This window comes from Strix uralensis, chromosome 13 (genome assembly GCF_047716275.1).
Source record: "Strix uralensis isolate ZFMK-TIS-50842 chromosome 13, bStrUra1, whole genome shotgun sequence".
NCBI classification, from domain to species: Eukaryota; Metazoa; Chordata; class Aves; order Strigiformes; family Strigidae; genus Strix; species Strix uralensis.
The window spans coordinates 6798754-6825150 of NC_133984.1; the positions used below are offsets into that span (position 1 = coordinate 6798754).

A 26397-nucleotide genomic window follows, 5' to 3' on the forward strand; every position below is an offset into this window, starting at 1 on the left:
TGTTGGCTTCAGAGTGACCTGCATGCAGGTAGCAAAGGCAGATTCATCTCTCTGCAAAAGACCCAGTTGGCATTTGTTTCATTTTCTTTATAATAGTTGAAGGAGTACAAAACAATCTTACATGTGTTATCAAGAAAATAAATTAAAAAGCATTAAGTAGTCTCCTTTTTTATCAATCTTTTAGGAATCCTGAAATTATATTTGCATGTAAGTTTTCTTGGGGCTTAGCATGGAATGATGCGTTATAATTACAGTGGAACTTGAAAAACGTCTGCGGTATTCCTAGTTTAATGCTTTTTTGTGTACAGAAATACCTGGAAAGAAAAAAGTTGAAATATTTGAACCAGATAGAACTGTGTAGTTCTCAGCTACCTAGGGAAACATTCGAACTACTGAGGTGCATTCGGGGACAGACTTTTTAGTAGGGCCTGTTGGGATAGGATAAGGCATAATGGTTTTAAGCTAAAAGACGGTAGATTCAGACTAGATATAAGGAAGACATTTTTTACCATGAGGGTGGTGAGACACTGGAACAGGTTGCCCAGAGAGGTGGTAGATGCCCCATCCCTGGAAACATTCAGAGCCAGGGTGGACGGGGCTCTGAGCAACCTGATCGAGTTGGAGATGTCGCTGCTATTTGCAGGGGGATTGGACTGCATGACCTTTAGTGATCCTTTCCAACTCAAAACTAGTTTATGATTCTATGAAAATGCAGCATCACTTTCAGTTTAGAAAAGGGTCATATGCAACATAGAACATTCTTAAGCATGACATCAAATTCTGTTAGTACAGTGTATAAAGGGGTAAAAGAAGCTTGTAAGAAATCTAAAATGTTACTCTGTGTGTGTATTTATAAAACCAGGTGGAGTGAGTTACTGTTCAGTTGATGGAGTCATTCTAGATAATGAGTTTGCTTAATCTAAACAGACCAAAAGTCCTTACTGAGGGGCAAATGTCAGGGCAAGTGACAGAAATACATAGAATAGGCACTATAACTGCAGCAATTATGAAACTTGCTGGATACTGTGCTTGTTACTGGGCAATTGCTGCATATTGCATCCTTTTCCCCTCTGGAGCAGACCATGTTTCTGTCTCCTTATAGCTTGAGTATCTAGCTTATTTCTTGCAGAGAATGAGAAATCTTGTTTTATTTATGTTCAGCTTGTTCCTTGCATACCTTGTTGAGATTTATTGCATGGAGGGTTTGGTGATGTCTTTGTAATGGCCACCTTCAGCAGTTGGCTGAGTGCCTTTTTTATATAAATCAACTGAGACTAATTTGAGGGTATTACCATTTTGCTTCTCAAAAGTTTCACCAACAGGGAAGAAACTTTTTAAGAAAAATAATTTTTTTCCATTTGTTGTTCTACATAGCATTCAGGAGGTTAATATTTGGGAGAGCTTGAGCAGTTTAGGTGTATTAATCTATCCTTTATAAACACTTGTCTGTCAATATTTTATTCTGTTCACTGACTTGTGTGATTCTAATTTAGCTTCATTTTTACAGAAGACTGTTTCTAGACAAACATTAATAATTCCTGATGGAAATATACTATAAGTTATATGATACTGGTCAAGTTTCAGTATTCCTATTAAGATTTTCATGGAAAAGAGCAATTTTTAATATATTTTTAGCATACTGTAATGAATGATTAAGCTACTGAACTGGAGAGTACTATTGCAAATACAAGATCAAAGAATGGAAGTCAGTGATAAACAACACAAAATATCAAGAAACACAATTTGCCTGCAAAAAAAGTAGAGTACTTTAGCTGAGGAAGCAAACTAGTTTTAATTAGAGTTATAGATAAGACTTCATGTGATCAGTGTTACTTTTTTTCTGTGCTTAAACTTTTGCTATTATTATGATGTTAATTAGAGGCATGCTACCAAAAAATCGTACTTTGATCTTTATAGCTTATTACAAGTGGAAAATTTTCTCAATTTGGGGGTATAGATTTTGTAATATCAGCTCAACCTGAATTTGATTACTTCTACGCTTCTAGGAATTTTTGAGAAGATAATTTTAGGAATGTATTTTGTGTATTGGCAAGTTGTTGGCTAGTTTTATACAATGATTTTTTTATGCCTTTCTACAAAGCATCTCTGGGCATTCATTCATAATGGGCTTAAAAGACTAATGGGTCTGACTTTGCATGGCAATGAACTTTGCTGGTTTAGGTTTCCTACTGTTGTGCTACAGGCAAGTTTAAATTTCAGGGAGCATATTGAGACCTGGTCAATCAACATTTTTAACACAACTTCATGTCACTATCTCCAATACATTTCTGAAACTGTAGCACAGGTGGTTCCTCTAATTATTGTGCATTATTGACTCAACATAATATAGCTGAGCTGTTATATTTGTAATATATGTAGTTATAAAATTGCTGTTGCGTCCTGAAAACTATCAGTGGTAGTTAATTGTAATACATTTGTATTGCTAGATTGTTTCAATTTGAACACTGTTACATTTCAAAGGTGCTACAGTTAGGGTGAAGGTTTTTTTTAATTATGAATAAAAACAGATGTGAGATATTGATGATGTAGGTTGTTGTTAATTCTAATAGTTGTACATTTTGAATAACTCTAATTCCAAATCCTAGAATCATCTATATTCTGTAAAAACAAGACACCAACCTTGAAAGAGTTACGGTTTTTTAGTCCTCTTCAAAACATACTGCAGAAGAAACCGTTGATATGATTTCTTGTGCTTGTCTCAGTAGAAGATTTCTGCATATTATACTCCTGATTTCTTTTTTTGAGGAAAACGTTGATTATAGGCTATAAGATATAGTGAGAATATTATAACTAGTGTATCTATCAGTGTGTGCTTTAGCTCATCCTCTTTTACCCTCTCCTGGAAGTATATAACATCATAATATTGTTATTTAAAAACCATATATGTACTGTGCAGTGTGTTTCAGATGGATGTCTAAAAATAAAGAAGATACTGGAGTTCTTTGTTAGATCTATATTATGTTTACTTTTCATTTTCTCTGTGATTTCTGTAATTTTTTTTCTTCCATTTTCTGTTACTGCGTTAGGTATTCTGATGTTGAAGAGGATTCTATTTAAATAATTATAAGTCAGGTATATAAAATTGTGCAACAGTGTCTATGTGCCTGTAACTCCATGAATATATTACTGGAGTGGAATGTCAGCCTTTCTGCATTTTTTCCTACAAATTTAAGTTACAAAGAAAAATAGACATATCACACTGAAATGGAGAAAATGTTCAGTTATTGTGAGGATTTCTTTTTTATTACAAAATGAACAGATTTCTGTAATAATAGGGGAAAAAAATCTTATTGACAGCATTCCCGCAGGAGCTTATCTTCCTCAAGTGTTTACAGGGAGGGTTTTTTTGAGACTTTGGAACTATACTGATATCATTGGTGGCTTATGAGACAATGCCCAAGGTAAAACTTCAGTTCACCACTTATCAGGGGATATGTGAAAGCTCTTGGGCTGCAAGGTTCATTAGGTCAGTATATAGAAGCTGTCAGTCAGACTGAGCAGACAAGAGAATGTATTTGGGTTTTTTCCTTAGTAAGAGAGAGAGGGAGAAATAATCAAACTTTGAGGGGGTACAGCATTTTCCTTCTGTAATCAGGTTACATTGTCAAATTGTGTAGCTTTAAGCTCTGCAAGAACTATGGATAAAATAGAACTGGATGGACACAGAAGGGTCCTGATGACTTCATAGAGCATGGTTTGAGTTTGAATTAAGTTGATTTGAGAACAAAACCAGATTTCACCATACTGGGGGCTGATTAAAATCTAGCAAGGTATCAGATCAACTATTTGGAAATTAATTAATGATTTCCTTACAAAAAAAAAAAAAACCCAACCATATCTGTTTCACTCCTGAAACAATACCACATTTGTCAGACGTTCCAAAGATGCTTCAGAATTTCTTTACGTGTGAACGCTGCTCATTACAGGGTGGATTTGATAAAAGCACATTTTACTTTTAAATCTTCTTTACTAGAGTGAAAAACTTAAAGGGAGACTTACTGAAAGTTCCATTTCTTCTTCTAATGGATAACCACTCTGAAGGAAGCTAGAATTACGTTTATGGAGTCTTTTGAATATTTATTTTCTGTTGAAATAATATAGAGTCTATTAGTAAGGAATGTACATTTCAGGAAAAGATATCTCTTCACTGAAGGCAATCATGGTTTTCTTTTAAAGAAGTAGCAACATCTCATTTAAGTGAGCGGAATTTGAATCTATTTCCACGTTGTGCTTAAACTTAGGAAAATCTTTTCAAATGCATTGAAGAATTGCAAAGCTTTGTAGCAGTGAGGGGAGAGAATTTACAGGTATGTAGAAGCTTTTTAAAAAATGTTGTAGCAGTTTGCTGTAATTGCATTTCTGGTAGAGCTCTTACTGTTAGAACAGTAGTTGAGAGGGTGAAACATTCAAAGACAAAGCAATCCAATGGAACGTAAAACCTGTAGAGAAGTTGTCCTTCATTGTTTGGAGATACAGTCCAAGGTCTGCAAACATCTCTGTAATTCTAGCCATGTAAAGTATAACGGAGGATAAACTTACATCATGAGAGAGAAAAACAGAAAAACATTTTGTACTTGATTGACTATCGATTGTCAGGTATTGAAGACGCTAGGAAGATATGCACCACACAAGTAGATGAAATGGGTGAGCCTGTAGACGGGGACTGCTGTGAATGCAGAGCTGACCTTGTCATTTGATATTTAGGCCACACATTTGTAAACGGCACCAGTGTATTTAAATATCCACTGAAACATTTATCTCTGGCCGTATGGGGGTAAGATGATGTGTGTGAGAGGGAGTGCAGATGCACATATGTACAGATTTGCTAGTAAAAATATCCCAAACAGCTTCAATGCACTATTGTCTGTTGTTTTTTTATTTGTCTTCCATAATAGCATAAATGATGTGAGTTTTTGCTTTGTTGGCATATCACAGGAACATTTAATGTTCACAGAGCTTTCTGAAATTGTCTCTATGACTCTTTTTTGCACTGAAGCTTCACATAATATCAAGATTGGTTTTGAATTATCACTGATAGTTTTCTAGATACAGGTCATTAGATCCCATCCTTTGTAGGTTTTGTTCTCCTGCAGAACTTTGGCAAATAATGCTCTGTAATTTCCTGTGGTTGTTTCATACTTGCTTTGTCTACATAACTGCAGTATTTTCTTTCAGAATGGATACAATAAGCTCTCATAAATAAAAGTAAAACTTAACATTAAATGAATTATTATAGGGCAGGGGGGAATGCCTAACAAAACATAAAGCACCTTGTGTTTCTTACTAAGGAATTGCTTTTGTCCTGTTTGAAACCTCTTCTAGCACTGCATTTATTATGCTGGTTTACAGGCAATTCTCTTGCTTGTAGTCCATTGCCTGATTCTGGTGCGTCCTGCCCTCCAGATGTCAGTACAAACATCTTTGACACAATTTTCAATTCTCTTGTGTGGCTAGAATCCCTGACTTGGAAAAATCTGTTGACATTTACAGGGAAAGCAAAGCTTTAAATTGTCAAAAGTCTCTATAACTGGAGATAAAATTCAATATTTTTCATTTAAAAAAACCCAAAACAATCTCAACAAACCAAACAGTAAAACCCCAAAAAGCCTTTGTTTAGTGCTTCCAGCTCCTGGCGTGTCATCTGGCCCATGTAGTCATGAATATAGTCATTGGCAAACCCAGGAAGATAGTTGCAGCATGATGAAAATAGTCCGGAATCTGTTCAAACTTTGATTTGTCTTGGAATTTTTCATTCCCAAAACACGTCTCCCATGCCCTGCAGTTTCTTAACAGTTCATTTGTATTGAAAACCAGAAAGATCAACGTAAGCTTAGATACTCTTTGTTTTCAAAGATACTCGTGTAGTATGAAAAAACTTTAAAGGTTTACTCCAGCTTTTTTATCCAGTAGCTTTCAGTTCTCCAGTGACATACACTGGAGAAATTATCCTAATGCTGCTAAAAGATCAAAACATTTCAGAAAGGAAAATGATGCAAGAGGATTCTTAAAGTATCTGAGAGAAAGGTATCTGCAAAATATTGATAATAAGGCAGTGCTACTCTGACAATTACATATATAGAAGTGTATAAAACCTGTAAAAGTATCTGTGGATTTTAACTGCACATTTTAATCTTTAAATAGGATGGCCATAAATTCAGACTGCTAAGGACTTTCAAAAAGTTACTTACAAATGGGCCTACTAAGGATAGTGGGTAGAGTACATTTGGAAAATACTGTTGGAACAGTTTGTGTTTTCTAGCGTAAAATACTTTTGTAGGGCTTTGACTACCATAATTTGCATATGACACAGCTTATTTTAACTGAAAGTAGAAGCTTTCCTTAAAACATGATTTTTTTTGTTGTTGTTGTTCCAAGGATTAAGGAGGAATATAGTAAAATAAATGACAAGAAGCAGAATTAGAAACAATGCTCAAACTTTCTCAGACTACATCTATACAACATTTTTAGACAGGTCTTTTAAATTTAGGCCACAATATATTACCTAGTTCTTGTATACAACTTTACCGGTGTCGTAAGGAGTGCCATGAATCGAGATGTGTGTTGGGTAAAAGGGCTTCTGCTTCAGTGGCATATTTTATGTTCCATTATAAAATATGAAGATGTATTCCTTCCTAAAACATTATTTTTCCATAAAAGTGAGAAAAATAGTTTAGTCTCAATAGAAGCAGTCTGAAAACAAGAAGGAAAGAAAAAGATTGCAGCTCCAGCTATAAACAGGTTGCATTTAACACAGAAACAAGTACTACTTGTAGGTCACATCTAATTGTTTTAAGTTTGTGGGAATCTTTAGAAGTAGATGAAATCCTGAACTCAATTATTTGATTACAAAACTAGTGACTGAATTGGAACAGAAGTTGTTTAAAAAAAAAAAAAAAAGGCGCTAATCTTTTATCTCCAAATCAAATTAACAGCTGGTGTTCTGTAAAGTTTGTATCAGAAATTGAAATACAGACTGTGCTCTGCTTTATCTTCCTAAAAATGAGCTCAGAAATTTGGTGATTGTATTGATGTAGGTGGTGAACTGATGTGATCTTGTGTGATAGTAAACAGAAACAGTGGAACTAGGTACTTGAAAGACAAGTAAGTGTTGTCAAGTAAATGCATCATTATCTGTTAAAGATATGTGCATGCAAATTACGATACTTTATACTGGAGTGACCCTTACACTCCTAACCACAATTCGCTTTTAGAATTGTTGTGGATAGTAGGAGAAATCTTTTCCTTACCTTGAAAAGATTTTTTTTTTTCTCTGAAATGCAGAGAGAACTAGGGGCTGCATATTCTTCCTTGTTCTTTCTGTACTCTTTCAAAAGAAACAAATATTAATCTCTAAGGAGCAGATACAGAATTCTTAAATTGGACAAATATTCTCTCATAACATTTTTTGTTTCAAGTGCAGTCTTGAAACTTTCTCTGCTTAGCCAGAAAGCAGCTTCACCTCTACTGTATTATATTTCCTGTTCTTTTAGGAATGCCGGTTTCACAAGTCAGTAATAAAGGAGGACATTCAGAGAAGCCCAAGATGGAGTTTTAACAACTCTCCTATGCTTACTAAGCACAGAAGATTTCTGTTTCTTCTTTAACATTTCTTGCTTTTTTTTTTGTATACCCTATTCCAACAAGAACACTTTCATGCCATTGTAAACTGAAAAATAAACATGGGTTTGTTTCTTCAAAATTATTTTTTATTTTCCAAAAGTTTCTGCAATTCTGATTTGAGATGAGTTTTTTACCAAATTTATAGATTACAATATCTTTATAATGTTATTTTCTTCAAGTGAAATTCCTGTTCCCCAATATTTTTTTCATAAATTTAAAACTTGATATAAAATACAAAAAGTACTGGAGAATAAGATGTGTATAGAACTGCCTAACCTTTGGATTTCCACCTTCAAGTGACATGAGCTTTTTTGTGTGTGTATATATTAATTTTTTTTAATGTCATATTTTTTGGAGATGGCTTCATCTTGAACAGTTAGGATAAAAAAGTTGCATTTGCTGTTTCTTCAGTTGAAATTTTTAGGAAGAAATGTATCCTATAATAGCTTGCTTTTACTATCACTATTTCAAGTTAAGTATATGTAGTGTAGGCTCTGGATTTAAGCCTTTTGAAAATTATTCAGTCAGTATAAATTTACTGTAATGATGTGCTAATTAATTAAAGTTCACTGAGTTTAGCTAAACATACAGTGTTTGATTTAGAGAGATAAAGCTGTGGTCTGTCAACCTTTTCAGACATAGTCCTACTTTCAACATTATCTGACAGGTAGTCGGCCCATCAGGCCTGAGGATGTGCTCTGAAGCAGCTCATCTCTTCACTCTTGACTAGTTATTTATCTTATGAAGCATAATTCGCAACTGGCATATGGAAAGCGGGGAGGACCAAAGGGAATGTTCCAAGCCTTCCTTTCCTTCTTTCATGCAGTATAAAATGGTTTGTAGATGTGGCTACAATTCATATTTTTGTGTTTCAGGATTTTGTTTCCATGGCAAAACACACCCAAACATAATACCTTTTGGCTAATGTAAACTACCTCTTAGGGCTGTATATTCTGAAAGATGTATATTTAACCATACTCTGTTATAAATAATATTCTGCAAGGAATTTTTGTTACAAGCATTTTTTAACATTATGCATTTTCAGGATACTACATAATATGGAAAGATAATCTTTAAAAAGTCTTCACAAGAGAAGTATTCACACTCTGTAGCTAAATAAGTTTTTTGATTCAACTGGTGATCTAAGGTATCTCTAGATTTTATTTTATTTGAAAGGAAAATGATTTATTTTTTTTTTAATATCTGTTGTTGCTGCAGGCATACAGAAGAATGAGTTTAAATCAATCATTTACGAAAGATCGTGTGTCTGTCAGATGGTAGATATAAGGCATTGAAACCAGGGTATGTGGTCCTCAGATTCATGTGCTGATGGATGCAATGCGTTCACTTCGTGAGAGCAGCTTTCTTGAGAGAGTATTCAAGTACCCAGCAGCAAATCCTTTCTTCTTTAAGCTGCTCAAGTAGTTTGATCCAGAAAGAACTTGCTCCTTGGCCATAGAAGAGAACTAGGTCTTTAAAAAAAAACCCAAAGGGACCCACAAATATCTTCTTTAACTCCATAGAATTTTCTAACAATTAATTGTAGAAGTTTTAAGATTTTTGGCAAAGAAATAAATTGGAAGGGGCACTAGGGGAGAACCATTATGGTTTAAGGAAAAAATGAGCTTGCCTGGATTCTGGTTTACAATTAAAATTTTAAGCAAGTGAATAACTGATCTGAATAACTTGTACAAATTCAAATCTTGTCCTTTAAATATTTGATGGACCTATAGGCACATGAAAACTATAATAGAGAGCTTCAAAACTGCACATACCTCTTTGCTGTCTACAAATCTTTTAATCCATATTTGTGTTTACTATGCATTTGGAGAAGTCCGCCTTTTCCCAGTGCGCGTGCTGTTAATTTGCCTGTTCCACTCACGGCCAATCTTTTTACCCCATACAGAAAAGCTTGCAATTGCATTCTCCTTGGGTTTACATTTTTCTGGACTAAGCAGAAGCAATGGAAGGCTTCTGATGCAAGCTTCAGTCAAGTAAAACACTGTTTTATACCAGAAACATAGAAGAAAAAGTGTTTTAAAAAGTAAAATAATTAAAAATCTAACCACACTTTTGAAAACTCTCCAAACCAGTAGTTTGCTTACAACTGTAAACTGTACAAATAAGTGGTAATGTGGACCTCATCATTCTTGTATAATCCCATTTTTTTTCATGAAATGTTAAGCTATATTTTAATCTACTATGTATATTTGTACTTAATCTGAGAGACTGGTGCTGCAGGCATTCATGTACAGATAAAGTTACTTCTTAGGTATCTGTTATTAATTACAGTATTAAGTGTTCTTTTTTAAGTGCTGTATTTTGATAGAAGAATAATGCATGTAAGGTCTAATCCCATTTTCAGAACTCATCTGGATTGGTTTAATTTGAATATTTCACAGTTCTATGTTTGCATGCAGGTATGCAGTCTTTATATGCAGAAAAGTTCAAATTACTTGGTAATAATATGTCTGGGGGAAAAAAAGGGGTTTTTTTAAATGGCAATCATTTGATACTGCTTTTGTTTCACCTTCTGGGTGTCTGTCCTACTAGAAGAATCTTGATCTTTCATGAAGTCTTATATCCAGATGAATGAAATACTGTAACCTTTCATTTTGCTGTAGCCTCATGGCTTTTAAAGGCATAGCCTTTTAAATGTCAAACTAATAGGATATATGAAAAAACAATTTTGAATTTAATTGCCTGTTTGGAAATGAGTTATTATATTTAAATCTTATTATGTAAAACAGACTATGCAGAAAAAAAAAGTATGATTGCTTTCCTCGAGTAGAATCTTTCGAAGTGCTAAAATAGCAAAGGCATCTGAAGTCAGGGTTCAAGTGATGTCATTAACAGTTCTGGGTTTGGCAGAAGGGTCTAGGAAGCTTTCATATGATGCCCGCTTGGTCCATATGTCCATGGATGCCACTAGGTGGTACCATTTAATCTCCCTTTTTGAGAATATTAAAACTGACTCACAGTCAAAGAGTGTTTTGAGGACCTAAGTAAAGATTATTTTTTTTTGTCTGAAATCTATTACTGTAAATGGAAGTTTGTTGTGAAATGATGCAATAGCAGTAAAAAACAATTGCACCTTGAAATTGGTGAACACCTAGTAACGGAAACAGGTAAAGTTTGCTACTGTGCTTTTATTTTCATTGACAGTAATGATCGTAATAAAAGATTAGCAGAAAAGAGAACTTTTATATTGACAATGGTTCCCTATCCCATACTTTCTCCTGTGTCTTTGACTTAGCGAAGGTGAAGATTTTCACCTTGGGATCTACACAAAGCAGCTGCAGACAGCAGGGGGAAGAGTTTGGTCAAATTGCCACTATAACAAATATCTATAAAACAAAACAAAAAAATTTACATTACCAATGACAAATCAAAGCTGAAAGTTCGCCTTGCCTGTTGTCATTCATTGCCATTCATATTTAGAAAGCAGACTGCTGTGATAATTGATTTGATGGTCCAGCTTGAGTGGAAGCACTTCTGGGCATAGCAGGCCTCAGAGATGCCAAAAAAGAAGAAAAGGTGGGAATGAAATAATGCACTACTTTCTCCTCAGAGGCATGTGGCCCAGTTTTTGAGAACAGAAAAACATGCTTTAGAAGAAGGAAGAAAAAAAACTTAGTAACTCAGTAATAAATACAAAAATGACCATATAGCCTCAGTCAGATAAAAATAGGCATTCAAACAGAGACAATGAGTGTACATATTTTACTGGCAGGTGAATAATAGGAGAATGCTGTGGAAATAATCTGATTTTTAACGGACTCTATCCATGGGAGTACCTTTTTTGCTGAGTTTTTTTTTGTGTGTAATGACAAAAGAGGTTCTCTTTTCTTAAAAAAAAGGAAAAAAAAAAAAAAACAGCCAAACAAAAAAACCCCACACAAAACCCACTTAATTTTTCTTAAGCTTTTCAAAGAGGAATTGATAGTTCGGAAGAAGGAAAAGAAAGCAATTATTGAATTTTAAGGCAATGTATGTGCTTGGATTATCTGAACTCCTATTGAGTTTATTTACTTCAAGCAATAGGTGATAATGAAGCTTCTCTCTGTATTTTTTGACTAGGGGGTAATGTTTGCCCATAGCCTCCTGCTGATATGAATAACTTAGGACACTGAAGTGATAGTTGAGGAAAAAAGTAGATTAAAAAACTTTTTAATTCAATGCTTGACCTCTTTATCACAACTGCCAGCTCAACTGTGCACCCTGTCATCAATGTAAAGAAGCAGACAAAACCAGATAAAAGACGCGAGCAATCGGAACACAAAACTGTAATCGGAATTGGTTTGTCTTTTAAGTGATGCTTATTTACTTGCAAAAACAGTGTGGTCCTTCAACTTTACTGAACTCTTTGTATTCATAGTCTTAAATCTTTTATACACAGCAAAGCAGAAGTAACTGAAATTTAACAGTAAAGATTGAAAAAGAGGAGCCTGATGAAATATCAAGAGGTTGTAAGTATGCAGTTCCAGGTCATATATAAATATTACTATCTCTAATTTTGAGTTATTGGAAGTACCTTGCTTGCCTTAATGAGATAATAGTCGGTGTAGGCATGCAAATATTCAAGACGTATAAAGGAAATTCCATAAAAGACCTATTAATTTATTAGGAGAGTATTTCACATTTTCTTGTTTATCTATTATGACTTTTTAAATTCCTTTTTTATATATTGGAAGCAGAATCTCGGAGTTTGATAATCCATTAAGCATCTGAAAGTGGGATAGCCCATATGTTAGTATTCCTTTGAATTCTTTCTGGCTTTCTATCTACTTACATATAAAATTCTTTTTAAGTATCAAAATACTCCATTAAATTTCTGGGTAGGAAACTTGGGCATCGTATGTGGCATGAAATGTGTTGAATGATCTGTGCTGCTGCTTTTAGATCCTTTCTTGCTGTTTGAGGAGAGGTAGGAAAATGAAACACAGATGCATCAGAAAAAGTGACACTTTATGAAGATTTAATAAAGATTTGACTGGTCTTACTCTCTATGTGACTTTCTTCCTATGCACATGCAGAAACTCTTTAGTGCAGTATTAAATGGCCTACATGTCAAATAAGCAGATTTCAACATTCATCCCCTGAATATGATGTCTATCCAATTGCTACCTCTCTCCCTTGGTGCAAGGAAAAGAAGATGGTATCTGACCCTTAAAAGCAATAATCACTGCACAATGAAAAAATTTAAGTCCAGGACCCCTGATTCTTTCTGGCTGAAGTGCAGTATCAGCTTGCAATACCTAGTTCACTGCCAAATTCATTACATGTCATCAGTATTTAAGTTATTCTCAGTCACTTCTTCTATTCTTTCAGGGCTTGTTTTCCCCTTTTTATATGTTTTTTTTTTTTTCTCTTTTCTTTCCCAGTTGTGTGTTTTCTGGCTGAGAAGAAAAGAAAAAACAGGAAAGCTGAGCTTTATCAGCTTTATTGCTTTATCTGTCTCATACCTGTTTTGTGAACATCTGTAGTTGGTTTTGCTTGATTGAAGAGGGATGATGATGAAAGAATTAAGAATTAAGTTTTTGCAAGGCAGTCATGCTGGATCCTGCTGGTGTCACTGTGCAAATGAACCATTACTTGTGATCAGTCTGAAATCCTGGCTATGTCATTTTTATATGAAATATTTTAATGTGTATTTTTACCTACAAGGGAACCTCAGTTTTGTAGAAAGCCGGGGTGCATATTGAGATATTTTAATAATAGTACTGCCCCAGTTTAAGGGTTGCATATTGCTGCAGCCTCTCTGTCTTTCAAGACTTGCTCTACTTATCACTGGGATTTTTTTTCCCCTGCTATGTTATCCAGCTGGTGGCTGGCAAAGGCTTTCACTGCTCTGTAGAAAGCTGTAGGATTTCAAACCTGGTATCTGTTCTGTTCTCTCTGTTAGGTTTCAAAACCAAATGACAGGACTCCAGTGGCAGTGGTATCCTTGCATTAGAGCAGTCTTAGTGTCTGATTCTGCTGCCACTGAACTCAGTCGTTACTCTCTGATTTCTCTAGAGTTGTTTCAGGTTACAAGGAATAATTACACATATGCTTGGATTTTTATAAGTATGTAGTGTCATCATTTGTATTACATTGCTAGAAATCATACAGTCATTCTTAAGTATGATCTGATATTAGTGGAACATACATACTTCCCAGAATTTTATCTTTTGACAAATAGTTAGCAGAAACACTTACCAGAAGGTCTAAACGTGTATTGAAGCTCTTTTGTGCAAATATGTAAGCTATATAAGCACACAAATTCTGTGATATATTGTAGAATAGTTATCATGGTTTGAAGATGATCACATTTTCCACCGATAGCCCAGACAGAAATTATTGGCCTAAAGTATACTTGCGTTTCAACAATAAAACCCATGCAATCTGCTATTTCAGGAACTCTATGGAAGCAGGATATACTGTCAACTAGTTAGTGACTAGAATGCTATAGCGTTGTCTCACAAAAGATTAAACTATCCTTTTTGAAGACTTGCAAAATACTTTAAAATTGTGGTATTTATCCAACTCTCGTTTTTTGGCTTTCATGCTGAAGAAATTTGGAGAGAATATTTCTCATATTTTTTGGGAAGTAAGACAGTATTTTTCACAGGAGGTCTAGTTGTTGGCAGCTTTTAGAAATTTATTTGGGGCTTAACGTTGCAATAGATTGCTAGTATAGAGATGACTAGTTACTGCATCCATAACTACCTGATTACCTAGGGATAAAACTTATTTTGTTGCTACATGTCCATGGAGATTAACATGTTGATACTCTCTTTGCAGCAGTGTGTGTTTTAACACCTATACATTATTTATTTTTCTTAAAATCTGAGAGTCTCGTGCTCTATACTGAAAATGTTATTTCTATGCCTTCAAAAAGTTTTATGAAACTATTTGCTTCAGTGAGTGTTGTTGCATTTCAGTAGATTTTATCATTTTAAAAGTTTTAATACCACAAGTTAGACCCTGGTTTTGAGCTGTCCAAGAAGTAAAAAGCATCTTCATTATATGAAGCTATTTTAGACTATTTCTTATATTGTCTGTTAATAGTAAGCAAGAGAATATTTTAAATAGAAAAAAATGCTGTATATAGTAATTTATTTTACTGTATTCAGTTTCACTTTTAAAGGCTATAGATAATTTAACTGCAGCATTTAACTGCTTCTAATTTCTGTGTTGTTCTCATGAAGTTACGTACCCAGTTTAGATAAATACCAGCACAGATAGATGGTGACTGAAAATTGTAACATATCTGCCTACCTGTGTTTGAAGAAAATGCTGTTCCTAGGTCCTCTCAGAAGAAAACTTGTCTAAGAAGTCTTGGTTTCAAGGTAATGCTGAAGTTCAGTGGCACGTGGGATGCTTGCATTGCTCACTGAGCTAGGAATGATGTAGCAAAGAAGGTGGAATTAGTGGGAATTGAAGAGTTCTGGTTTAGTTAGGAGAAATTCATATGGACAGCTAGAAGGTGATAGCATGAAGAATGTTCAGCTGATGAGGAGAGTTGCCTCAACCTAACTCTGGATCATCTGTACATCAGTACTGAGTTAGTCTGAACCTGAACCCCACACAAAATTTTACATTACTCCAAAATGTGTAAATTCTCTTTTGTGTTTGTGGGAAAAATGTGTACTTACTTTCAGTGCTTTTGGAGACATTTGTGACAAATTACTATATTTTCTAAGCATATAAAACTTGGCAAGTTTATTGGAGCTTGGATGTAGGAAAGTGATTCCTGCTGAGCACACTGTAGTAAATATTAGCAGACCTTGATTAAAATACAATTTGAGTAATTTAGATTTTTGCTGCAAATTCTGTGTGAGCTGTTGTATTACTAATGATTTCTGGACCAGGGGGTTGTAGGCATTTCTATTCTATTTTTAAATTGGTCAGCATCACTGTCCTTCACTAATTGCATGTGCCTACCTCTCGGGCATATCTAGTCAGTCCATGACCTGCAGAAGGCTTAAGGCCAGAGAAAATCCATGCTCAGCATCCTAGCTGGAGAGCACTGTCTCTAAGTGGAAGACTGTAGCAACTGCTTCATTACTCAGCTTATGTGCACATATATGCTTATGCAGGCCCTGTTACGTAGCCTGACATGAGGGACCCTGCACACTGGGAAAAGTAATCAAGAGGCCTTTTCACAGCTAAGTACATTTCCATGGAGCTGCTCCCACTGCATTACCTACTTTATTCATACAGTAAGGGTAGCTGGAATTGCATAGATAAAATCCCCTTCATCCTTTGAAATATGCTTCTTCTGGCCATCTTCCTCCAAATGGTAATACAGAAAGGGGAGAGAACTGCAATGGTGGTAGTTTATGTAGCGTGATATGTGTGTTCACAGGCTCAGAAAAAAGCCTAGTCTGGAAGGGACCTCTCGAGGTCATCTGGTCCAACCTGCTGCTGAAAGAAGGGCCAGAGATTAGGGTCTGCTTCCCTGTCAAGCTGTCTTGAGTATTTCTAGCAAGGAAGTTTCCAACACTTGTCTGGGAAGACTGTTATGTTTAATTGCTGTCACAAAGGCGTTGGCGCTGGTTTTTCTTACATGAGAAGGAATCCACCCTGAAGGAATTCATGCCTTTTGCCCCTTGTCCTGTCATCACGCACCCTGGTGATGATAGTGCCCTATAACTACCATTTAGCTATTCAAATAATGTTTTTATCTGTGTTAGGTAAATCCTGATGTGATCACCAGATGTCATAACACTTCAGAGAAGAGCTACATGTGCTGTAACTGGTTAAATGTGCTTTCAGTACTGTCACATCGCTTTTAATAGTCATATGGAATTGCTAAATCATAAAAACAACCCAACCAAAGCTCTTCTCAAAGCAAAGGAGAGATCAGCACAAAAGCACCTTATTTAAAAAGGAAGAAAGTTATTGGAAGGTGACAGCTGGAATTCCAGTGCTTAATCTGTGTAATTAAAACTTTTCTAAGGAGCAGGAAAAGCAGGTTGGACTTGAGGTAGTTTTAGGAGTTAATTAGCAAGGTCTTTTTGAATATTAAGAATGCCTTTGAAGGATAAAGTTTTGAAAACTAGTTCAGGGCTTTCAAACAGCATAAATTAAGACAGAAACTTGTTTTTACACATCCTCAAGATGCAGGCAGAATCATCCTCCCTAACCATGCCATTTCCTTCCATCAGAAATATAATCATACATCCTCCTGAATGTCTGAACTTCATAAGGATTTGTTTACTTATAGTACACTGGTAATTTAACTGGAAATAATATTTTGCGTGGGTTTTTTTACACATTCATAATTGCACATATTAAAGTCAGCAGCTCTCAAGTCATAAACTGAGTTTCTTTGCAGGCTAGATACTGTGATATGTGTCTGTCATTGGAGACAGCAACCTGCATATTTCAAGGTACAAGGTGGCCAGTTCTAAGAAATTATAAAAAAATGCAGTAGTAATAATACAATCTTGATGTCCTCCATGTTTTCTTCTAGAAGTTCTTCATTTTTACAAGGGAATAACTGAAAACGTGGCTTTGCTTGCTTTCACACGGGTCTGGTGGGTTTTTGTAAGCATTTGCCAAGAAATAAGACTTAACTACACTGAAAATTTGGCCATATCTCTTAAAACATATGGAGAGTATGGGCTTGTTCTCTCCATACTTTATGTGTTTTTATGCTTTAGTTCATGAATGCTCTCACTTTCACAGAAATAAGAGGTCTGTGATTTTGTACTAACGTATAAGGGAAAAATTTAGAAGGTGTACTTTACTTTTACTCATTTTTTATTAGTTTTGATGCACTTAGCACTTACAGAACTTCGCGCTTGTGAGCTGTTTTAAACAGCTCTTATAACAGCAGAGTGCATCTTGATGTAAAAGTAAATAAATTCATAATTCATATAGTATATTATCTGTGAATTTGGAAAGAAAATCAACATAATTATCAACACTAAATATATCAAAGCAAGACATACTCAAAGTAAGACTTCGAATATAGTAGTAAGGTTCTTGTGGGATCTCTAGACATTCTGTTTAAAGAATAGTTTATTGTCAGCTACAGAGGAACTGCAGCATTGCACTGAGTGTATCATCTAGTTACTCCTTCTACAAACATCCTCTACAATTAATATTGGAGAATAATAATTGGAGGTATGATTACTTGGGGGTACTTTTCCAAGTAGTGAACTATACTTGTAATTATGCATGTACATAGCTATGCATGCTGCATCTAAAATATTATGGACTGTTTATTTTCAAAAAAGATAATGGATTACCCATAGTTTGATAACAGGTTACTCATCGCTTGAAATCCTTCTAAGGATCTGTTGTTCCCACTGTACCCTCAAAAACAGGACTTTGTGTTAACTATAGGTATGTGGGTGAGAAAGGGTTATGAGTTTCTTTGTACAAACTCAGTGATAGGGAATCCCTGACTTTTCTGGGTTCAGATGGAAAGTGGATGTTTCATATCGATCCAGATATTGCCTAAATGTTACAAATGAATATTGAATATTTCACTCTGGGTGTATGTACTAACGACGTTTAAAAATTGTAACATTTTAAAGGACACCGTCATTCATATAGCTGTGCTCCTTTACCAGTCATTACTTAAGTAAATTTTAATAGAACATATTTGTCAATTTAACATTTAGCTTCCCAAACATAAAGTTTAAAAAGAAAAAAAAAGTCAACAGGCTTCTAATCCTCTTGATGAAGAGTCAGAAAATCCAGCCCACATGGCAGCACTGCAAAGGAGGATGAAGATATATAAGTTGGTATATCACATTTTACTTCTAGTCATTGGTGAATTATTTAGAAGTATAGCGCTGATTCTCTCATAAATCAGTGCTTATCATCTTACTCTAAAAATACATTGTTCTAGAAACTGTAGAAATTTATAAACAGAACTGTCCAAAAGTAAAATGCTGCTCTTCTAAGAATATGAGCCTGTTAGGGTTCCTGGTTAGAGGACAGAAACAAATAACAAGAAAACCGAACTCTGCAGTTCATCATAAAACTGTATTTAAATGGTAGTATTAAACATTCACCTTATACTGGACTAATATTTACAGATATATGTGAAGTGTTGCTGTTGAAAAGGCACAGTACAATTGTGATTGCAGCTGTGCTCAAACATCATGGTCCAAGGATGAGAATTTTTTAACCTTAAGAGCTGCATTTCCAGCCCAGTTTGACTCTATAACTGTACAGATATAATAATCAATTAACATTGTGTTTGGCATGTAATGAAGGCCTTCGTGGTATGTAATTGAAGTATATTACAGTAAAGAATAGTGGCAAACATAACCTAAATAGTTTATTCATTTGTTCAGAGTGTTGTGAATTTTAAGGTAAGCCAAAAGAAAAAAAGATAGTAATGGAGCAAATGTCATGTCTCTATTATACTTTAGTTCCATTATTCAGGATTTTTGGATGCCTTTTCTTTTGTTAGGTGTACCTCAAAATCATAGTGGGTGACAATGATCATTGTCACGTTTGTCAGTGTGCCCTTGCCCTGATTCTAGCAATTTTCTGAATGGAATTATGAAGAAATCCTTCACGTTATGTTATACATAGGAGTACCTCAGACAGTATTTGAACGTAGCAGACAAATCTCTGAATAAAATGCTCCATGAGCAATACTGATATATTTAAGAACATATTTTAGACAACCTGTCTGTGGTGCAAATTACAGATGTGAGAGGTAAAACACAAATCAGATGTCAAAACATTTTATCATTCAAAAAATACCACGTCGTCTTATCGTTCACTTCATCTTGATGCTGCATAATGGGAATATGCAGGTCTTAAAAGTCATTTTTTCTGTGGAGAAAATGAGACTGAAAAATATGTGTCTGTATACGTGTTATACATGTGTAAATGTATGTTTGTATCTACAAAGACACACACATACACGTATAGAAATTCTGTGCTGGCACAAATATTTCATGAAGCTATAAAATTTTGTATGTACCCTAAGCAGACATTCTGCATGCAGAAATAAACCAAAATGTCAACTAATTTGTGTGAGAAAGCTAGTATGTAGTTTCAGTTTATCAGTTTATAAATGTTCAGTTTATCTGACTTGTGAATTTTTCTTTTATGATAATCCATGCTGCCTCTTAGTCTTAGTGTCACCTCCCCATTTATCTCTGATTGTCATGCTCTGAAGAAAATGTTTAAATTACAAAATAATTGTAATTATTTCTTTAAATATTAGTTCAATTTGCCTTTATGCCTCATTTTCTATACTAAAAGGGTCCTACTGCTGCTTTTCTTTTTTGCCGTGAAATTTATTGAGCAGAAATATTCAGTATGTTTACTTTTCCCTTGTTATGTTTTATACATTAACTGTACCATTTTAATTCCTTATTATTCAGTGTATTTCTGCAGCGGTAGCATATACTAAAGTAAAAATATAACTTGTTTCTATATAATCTATAGACCCTGTTACCACAGCAATCTGGTTACTAGCAAGCTGTCTTCTCACATTTTTGGTTTTTGTTTGGGTTTTTTTGGGTTTGTGGTGTTGTTTTGGGGGGTTTGGTTTTTTCTTTTGGTTGAGGAGTTTTTAAACATAAGGTAACTAGTTTAGCCAGCTTGCCTTCCAAATTTATTTTTTGCAAACCAGTTACATTACTTAGATCAAATTATTTCAGTGAAGGGTAGGAGAAACAAATGTGGTGAGTGTGGGTAAAAATATGTATATTAGTTTCACACAATAGTGAGTATAAATATCTATAAGTGCTTTAAAACTGGAGTTACAGTCACTTCATAATTACACCTGGTCTAGAACTTTGTCTTCCGATTAAGACTTGGAAGAGAAAGGCGAAGACTTTCCACATTCTACAAGTTTGTTCACTTAGGCATAACGAAAGATATTTACAACACTTCCAGTTATTGACCAAAGAAAGACTGTTCAAATTATAGCAGCTCTCTGTAATCAGTCCTCTGTACTCCTTCACAAAGCAGTAGCTAGTTCAGTATACTTAATATAACTGTGTTTCTGATTTGAGGTTTTCTTAATTTAGCATTTTTGCAACTATTAGTGAAAGACCAAACAATCCATTGACATTTTCAACTCAAGTGATTTCCCATACTTAGTAATCTGATTCCATCTTGATCTCCAGGTTATTTGTAGAATTTAGCGAGTTTTAGATGCGTACAGAAGTGTCATTTGCTGTGTCCTAAGGGAAAAAAAAAAAAAAAAAGAAACAACCCAAGAAACTGTCTGCAAATTTCTTTCTTTTGTTTATTTTTAATTTGGCTACATAGTGGGCAAGGTAGTTGTATTGGTATCTTCTAGTTGTAATATTTCTCTTCTTTTAACTGTTTTAATTTATTTAATGAAAGCAGGCTTTTATATCCTGGGACAAATACAATATGAAGTACTATTAGGTGTATTAAATATGTGTGCTGAGCTTGCAAGTCTTAACTTATAGTGCAAAGATGGCAATTGTCTTTTTGTGTCAGACATGTCAATTAAATAACCAGTGCTCATTAAGAGGGAATGTTTATCACCAATGGAAAGATGACTGGCCTTATAGTTGTGAATTAGTGTTAATTTTAAATACGTGCTTTTCATTTCTTGATCTTTCAAATACATTTTATTTCCAGATTGATTTGGTCTAGATAGTCATTCAGATCTTCATTGGGCTTGCTGAATGAAACCCCATGCTCCAAGCTCTAAAGCCAATTTTAAAGAAGGGGTTTTGGCACCATGATAGCAACCCTTTCATTGATTAGGTTTATTTTTCCTATGATGGGATTTCAAGTGACAAGTGAGTATCACACAGTTGTGGTAAAAATGGGTGAGATTGTTCTGAGAAGAGTGCTATCAGGGAAACAGCTTTTTATTTAGAGTTAATACAAGTTGTTTTTCTTCACCTTTTCTACCTTAAAAGTGGTAAGAATCATCACTATCATATAACTAAGCCCCTCGGAAGGTGAATATAAAACTAATGAGGTATTTATTTTTACAGCAAGGGGAAAACACACACTCTCAAAGTAAGAAAATGCTTTTATCATCATGAAAATTGTTTTGTTCTGTTTCACACAGCTTTCATTTAATGAGTGACCTTTCTTGAATAATTTGTTACTTGAATTTTTTAAGGATGGCAGAACATTCTAAAGTTCAATTTATCTTCAGTCCTTTTATTGACAAGATAAGGGATATAAGAGTTCACAAAATGCAATCAGTATTTGTCCATGGAATGGAGTTTCCACAGCAGTAAACCCTCCTTTTCCCAAATGTTTTCACTTCTTTTTTTATATCCTCTGATATTTTGTTGTCAAATTTTTGCTGAATAATACACATTAAATACTAAGAAACAGTAAAATAATGAAGAATCAGATTAGACAACTTAAAGCTAATGATAATTTTTAGTACAGATATTAGAAAGTTACTTTTGTATTCTATGTTTGTTTCTAGTGCTAATATAGCTCAAAGAAACTTTTCTTGTTGTAACCCAGTTTATTCCAAGTGTAAAAGTGTTTGAGTAAGTATTTCTCAGGTGAAATAAACCACGTAACCTTGCATTTTTGCCATCCCAGACATTTTTTCTTTTCACATCTACCAAGTACAGCTCTGCTACGTTAAATTCTGCTACTTGAATTCCTGTACGACTAGTATCAAGGTTGGCCAGAGTGGACTGCTAGCCATTTTGAGTTGTTAGTCTTCACAGATACTTTTAGTTACTGTTAATTATCCAGTGTTTACATTCACATATTTGTATCAGAAAAACATGTTTTTATCCATATAAGTCTGAAGCTTCTTTGTTGAGAATAATTAATAATACTTGCTTATATCTCTCATCATAAATGATCTCCTACAAACATAACTAAGAAAGTGATTTTATAAATAACAAAGGATAGTTTTAAGTGAATTCACTCTTCTGATAGTCTTGATTTGTCACTCTCCATCTTTCTCCAAATTCTAGAAATAACCAAAATAACATTATACTGCTTCATCCTTTCATGCATTTTGCTCTGAAATAATGTTTATGCAGTGGTATTGGATAATGTGTTCTGAAACACTCTTAAGTCCATTGGGCTTTAAATCTGAATGTAAAGAAGTAATACGTTACAAGATCTGCATTAACCAGTGACCAGCAGAATACCTGTCACCATCTCCAGATGAAATAAATCTCTCCAAACTCATTCATAATATTTTTCAATAGTAAACTAGTGTTTATTATAGCAACCAAAGAAAAAGAAAAATACTTGCATCTTTGATGTTTTCAAAGAGAAGTATCTGAAACTACCTTTTTTGGGGTCTGCAGAGTGTGTTGATAAAGTGTCCAGTTTCATATCTGGTTGCATAATTCATAATTCAAATAAAGAGCAAACTAGTGTAGATTTTAGACAGTCTTTGAGGACATTCAGTTTGGAAGTGATTTCTGAACAGATAAAGCTATAGTGGTCTTTTGTTATGTGTCATTTTATTCGAAGAAAACTCATATTATGTAAAGGGCAACAAGTTGCCTTTAAGACAGCGTTGATTTTAAAAGTATAACCTCAAAATTAGAAAACTGAAATACATTATTTGACTTTCTTCATGCACCTTCATATATAGTCTGATTATTTAACGGATTGTTTTAAAGTATGATCATGACCGTAATGAAATGCATATTATACTCTGAAATAAGTAAAGTGTTTTTGGGGGAGAGAGGTGAAAAAGAGCAATATGAATGTGATGAGAGACAACCCTGGTGATTTGGCTGTTATGTTGTACAGTGCTTGCTTCCTGCTTTCAGCAGGAATGTGCTGCTATAGTCAAGGTGACTTACCACAGCAAAACCCACGGGCATCTTGACTTTCACATCCCCTCGCTGGATTATGTACAAATGAAAATAGACAGGAGCGTGGTATTTATGTTTTATAAAACTAAGTATTTAAAGACATCCTAATAAACTTCTCTTGAAAGCATTGCTGTGCACTAGTCATGTTACCATGACAGTGTCTCTGCGAATGTTTCTGATACTGTGGTTTAGTGTTGTGATACCTCTAATATTATCCTGACATTTGCAGCCTTTGCATTGTGCGTTATTGCCCAAAATTTGTGATACATGACATTCTTGCTAAGTACTGTCAGGTATAATCAAAATTTGTGATATGTGACATTCTTGCTAAGTACTGTCAGGTATAATCTACCATGAAACAATCCTTTAGATTATACAGAGACTATAGTCTTTCTTCAGGGACACACCTCCTTGGGAAGATGATTTTCTAAGTTTAAAATTACCTGTACCATAGAGAATTAAAATTATTATTAGGAAAATCCATATTTTTAGGCCAGAGTAAGACATCTTGTGCTACCAAAATAGAAAATTTAACTTCAGGTGCGATGCTAACAATTTAAAATTAGCCATGTAGCTCAGCTCAGCAAATTTTTCTGTGGTTCCTGCATGACAGTTCTTTTCCACTCAGCTATAGTAAAACCACTTAAATTATTCTAAAGATCTTCAGACAAAAATGTTCAGAAGGCTTTAATTGAATTAACCGTGTACCTACTGGTAACATTCCAATTCTGCTGAAGCTAGATACAGAAAAGATACAGACTTTGGGGACTGATGCAAAAAATTTCAGGTCAAATCAGACACTTGTTTTTCAGGAACATGTACAAGGAGTTCATTTAGCTTCTGTGCCCTTTATGAAAGAGAAATAAGGTCACGGATTCTTCTGCTGCTAAATAGCTGCAGGTGAATTAGACACAATCACTGCAAAAGAATTTTCATTATCTTTCTAAATCAGATATTTTGATTAAACGTACGCCCTCATATTCATTTCAAATAAAGAGGTGCAAAATTCATATAGAATGGAGATAAAGCCTTGGCTTAGTTGTGTTCTGTAGCTGATGAGGTTAGGAAATACATTCTTCTCAACTTAAGAAGAGTTGTGGACTGATTGCATGGTCATAATTGAATAAAAGCATCTAGTGCTTATGATGTATTAAGAATATAGGAACTGCCTGTTTAAGTTTTATAGATTTGTCTAGATTGTTCCATTTTCTAAATTGCTAGGACATGCTTGTAGGTGTAGTGCCTAAGCATCAGGACTGGATTACACATTGGTATACATTTAATGTTTTCAATATAATTCAAATACTCATTAATTTGCATTTTATTATTTTATTTACTCTGATACCATGTTTCAGAGAGAAAATTATTACTTTATTGGATCATCATCTTTTGGAACTGTTCTGCTGTAATTAACCACGCAAAGTAATGAATTCTAAATTATGTTTTCAATTACTTGTGACTAAAATTATCTTAAATTTTAAAAAAATTGGTTTTGTCCAATGGAAAGCTTCATTGCTTTATCAGTGTTGTTGTAGTAGAGCTCTCGATTAGGGTAACTTGGTTTTTAAATTAAATGTCAAATATAATTTGCTATTAGAAGCATAAAGTGTATGCCTATAGTCTAAAGAAGGAAAAAGCCACTTCAGCATCATTTAATAGTGATATATATGTAAAATCAGCTTTTTACCAATTAAGTAATGTCTGGCAGAACAAAAGAAGCGTGTGTGTGTGTTAGGTGTGCATACAACCCTACTTTTGTATGTATGTATTTATATGTGTATACATACTGTGCTGTAAGTACAGGAATGCAGTTTGCTCGGATCTCCTAGAAATAATAGGTTCCATAATTTAATACTTTTCATAATATATTCATAACTTTTGAAATGTGAAATTCCTGCTCTGTTGGTCATTGACATCTCAGGCTGATGTTAGGTGGATGTGTGATTGGCTGTGATCACTAAACAGTGATGTGTGGTTCTGAATATACTGTGACCACACAAAACACCTACCTCAGCATAACTGAGGGGATGGTGAAGAACAGAGCAGCAGGTGCAGATAAGAATTTAAATTTAATGAAGAAACTGTAGGGGATATGTTTGGGGACTATTGTAGGTAATACTTGGTAGGAGTTACAGTTATTCAAAGTTTTCTTTGACAATTGTCAAAACAAAGAATTTTATCTTCTGTATTGAGATTGAAAAGAAGCTTCTAGTGAAAAAGGAGTTCATTTTTTTTCCCCATCATGTACAGAAATATATTTTGTAAACGTGGATCTCAGCCTTTGCCCTTGAAGTAGGGGTTTTTCCTAGGAAGTTAAAATAGGAAAGTAGTATGAGATAAGCATTTTAATTAAAATATTCAAGATATTAGGATTTTTTGGACCAGTCTAATATAAAGGTTTTAGGGAATGTTAATCTGAAGCAAAATTTTGTGTGTATAGTTAATTTAAAACCATAACAGCATGATTGTTAGCATCATTTATCATTATCACTTCTATTTACTGCATGGAAGACAGCAATTACATCAATTCCACAAATGCCAGCATCTGTAATTTTTTATGTTACAACTTTGGCATTTAAAATTGCAGACAGAAACTCTTTGGGGGAAGGGAGTGAAGCTAAGAGAGGGGAAATGACTGCTTGGCCTGCAAAGTTTAAAGCTCTTCAGGAGCAGGACTGTGGGTCTCCTGGTTTAAGAGAGCTGTAAGGCAAGCTGTTTCCCAACAAAGACAGCAATACCTATCCTCTTAATGCTTTATGCAGAAAAAAGGGTTCTTCTCCTCTTCATCTCATGGGGATATAGGCAGGGGTGGATTAAGCACTGCTCTCCTGAGCAGCTGCCAAAATGTACAATAAATATCACAACTTATTTCCTGCTCTTTTTGTAATAGTCTTGACATGAACTGCTAGCAATTTTAAGTTAAAGCACATAAAGATTTATATGCTGAAACAGGAAAGGTGTTATCAAAGAATTTTAAAGCATTTTT

The 26397-nt window shown here is 34.5% G+C and overlaps 1 protein-coding gene across 6 annotated transcripts in view; it reads left to right on the forward strand.

Moving 5' to 3' along the window:
• The window catches only part of DIAPH2 (diaphanous related formin 2), a 247801-nt gene that overhangs the window by 189835 nt on the left and 31569 nt on the right, over positions 1 to 26397 (forward strand). The window contains exons 28-29 of one of the 6 annotated variants that reach the window (XR_012630786.1): positions 12041 to 12110; positions 13026 to 13246. The exons of 3 other annotated variants lie outside the window; for them this stretch is intronic. Coding sequence is in view for 2 of the 3 variants with exons in the window: in XM_074883126.1 (XP_074739227.1) it covers positions 7512 to 7576 (65 nt within the window). In the remaining variant the exon portion in view is untranslated. Of the gene's footprint in view, positions 1 to 4262; positions 4329 to 7511; positions 7718 to 12040; positions 12111 to 13025; positions 13247 to 26397 lie in introns of those variants that run through there. 2 more of the 6 variants (XM_074883129.1, XM_074883126.1) reach the window with 2 other exon arrangements.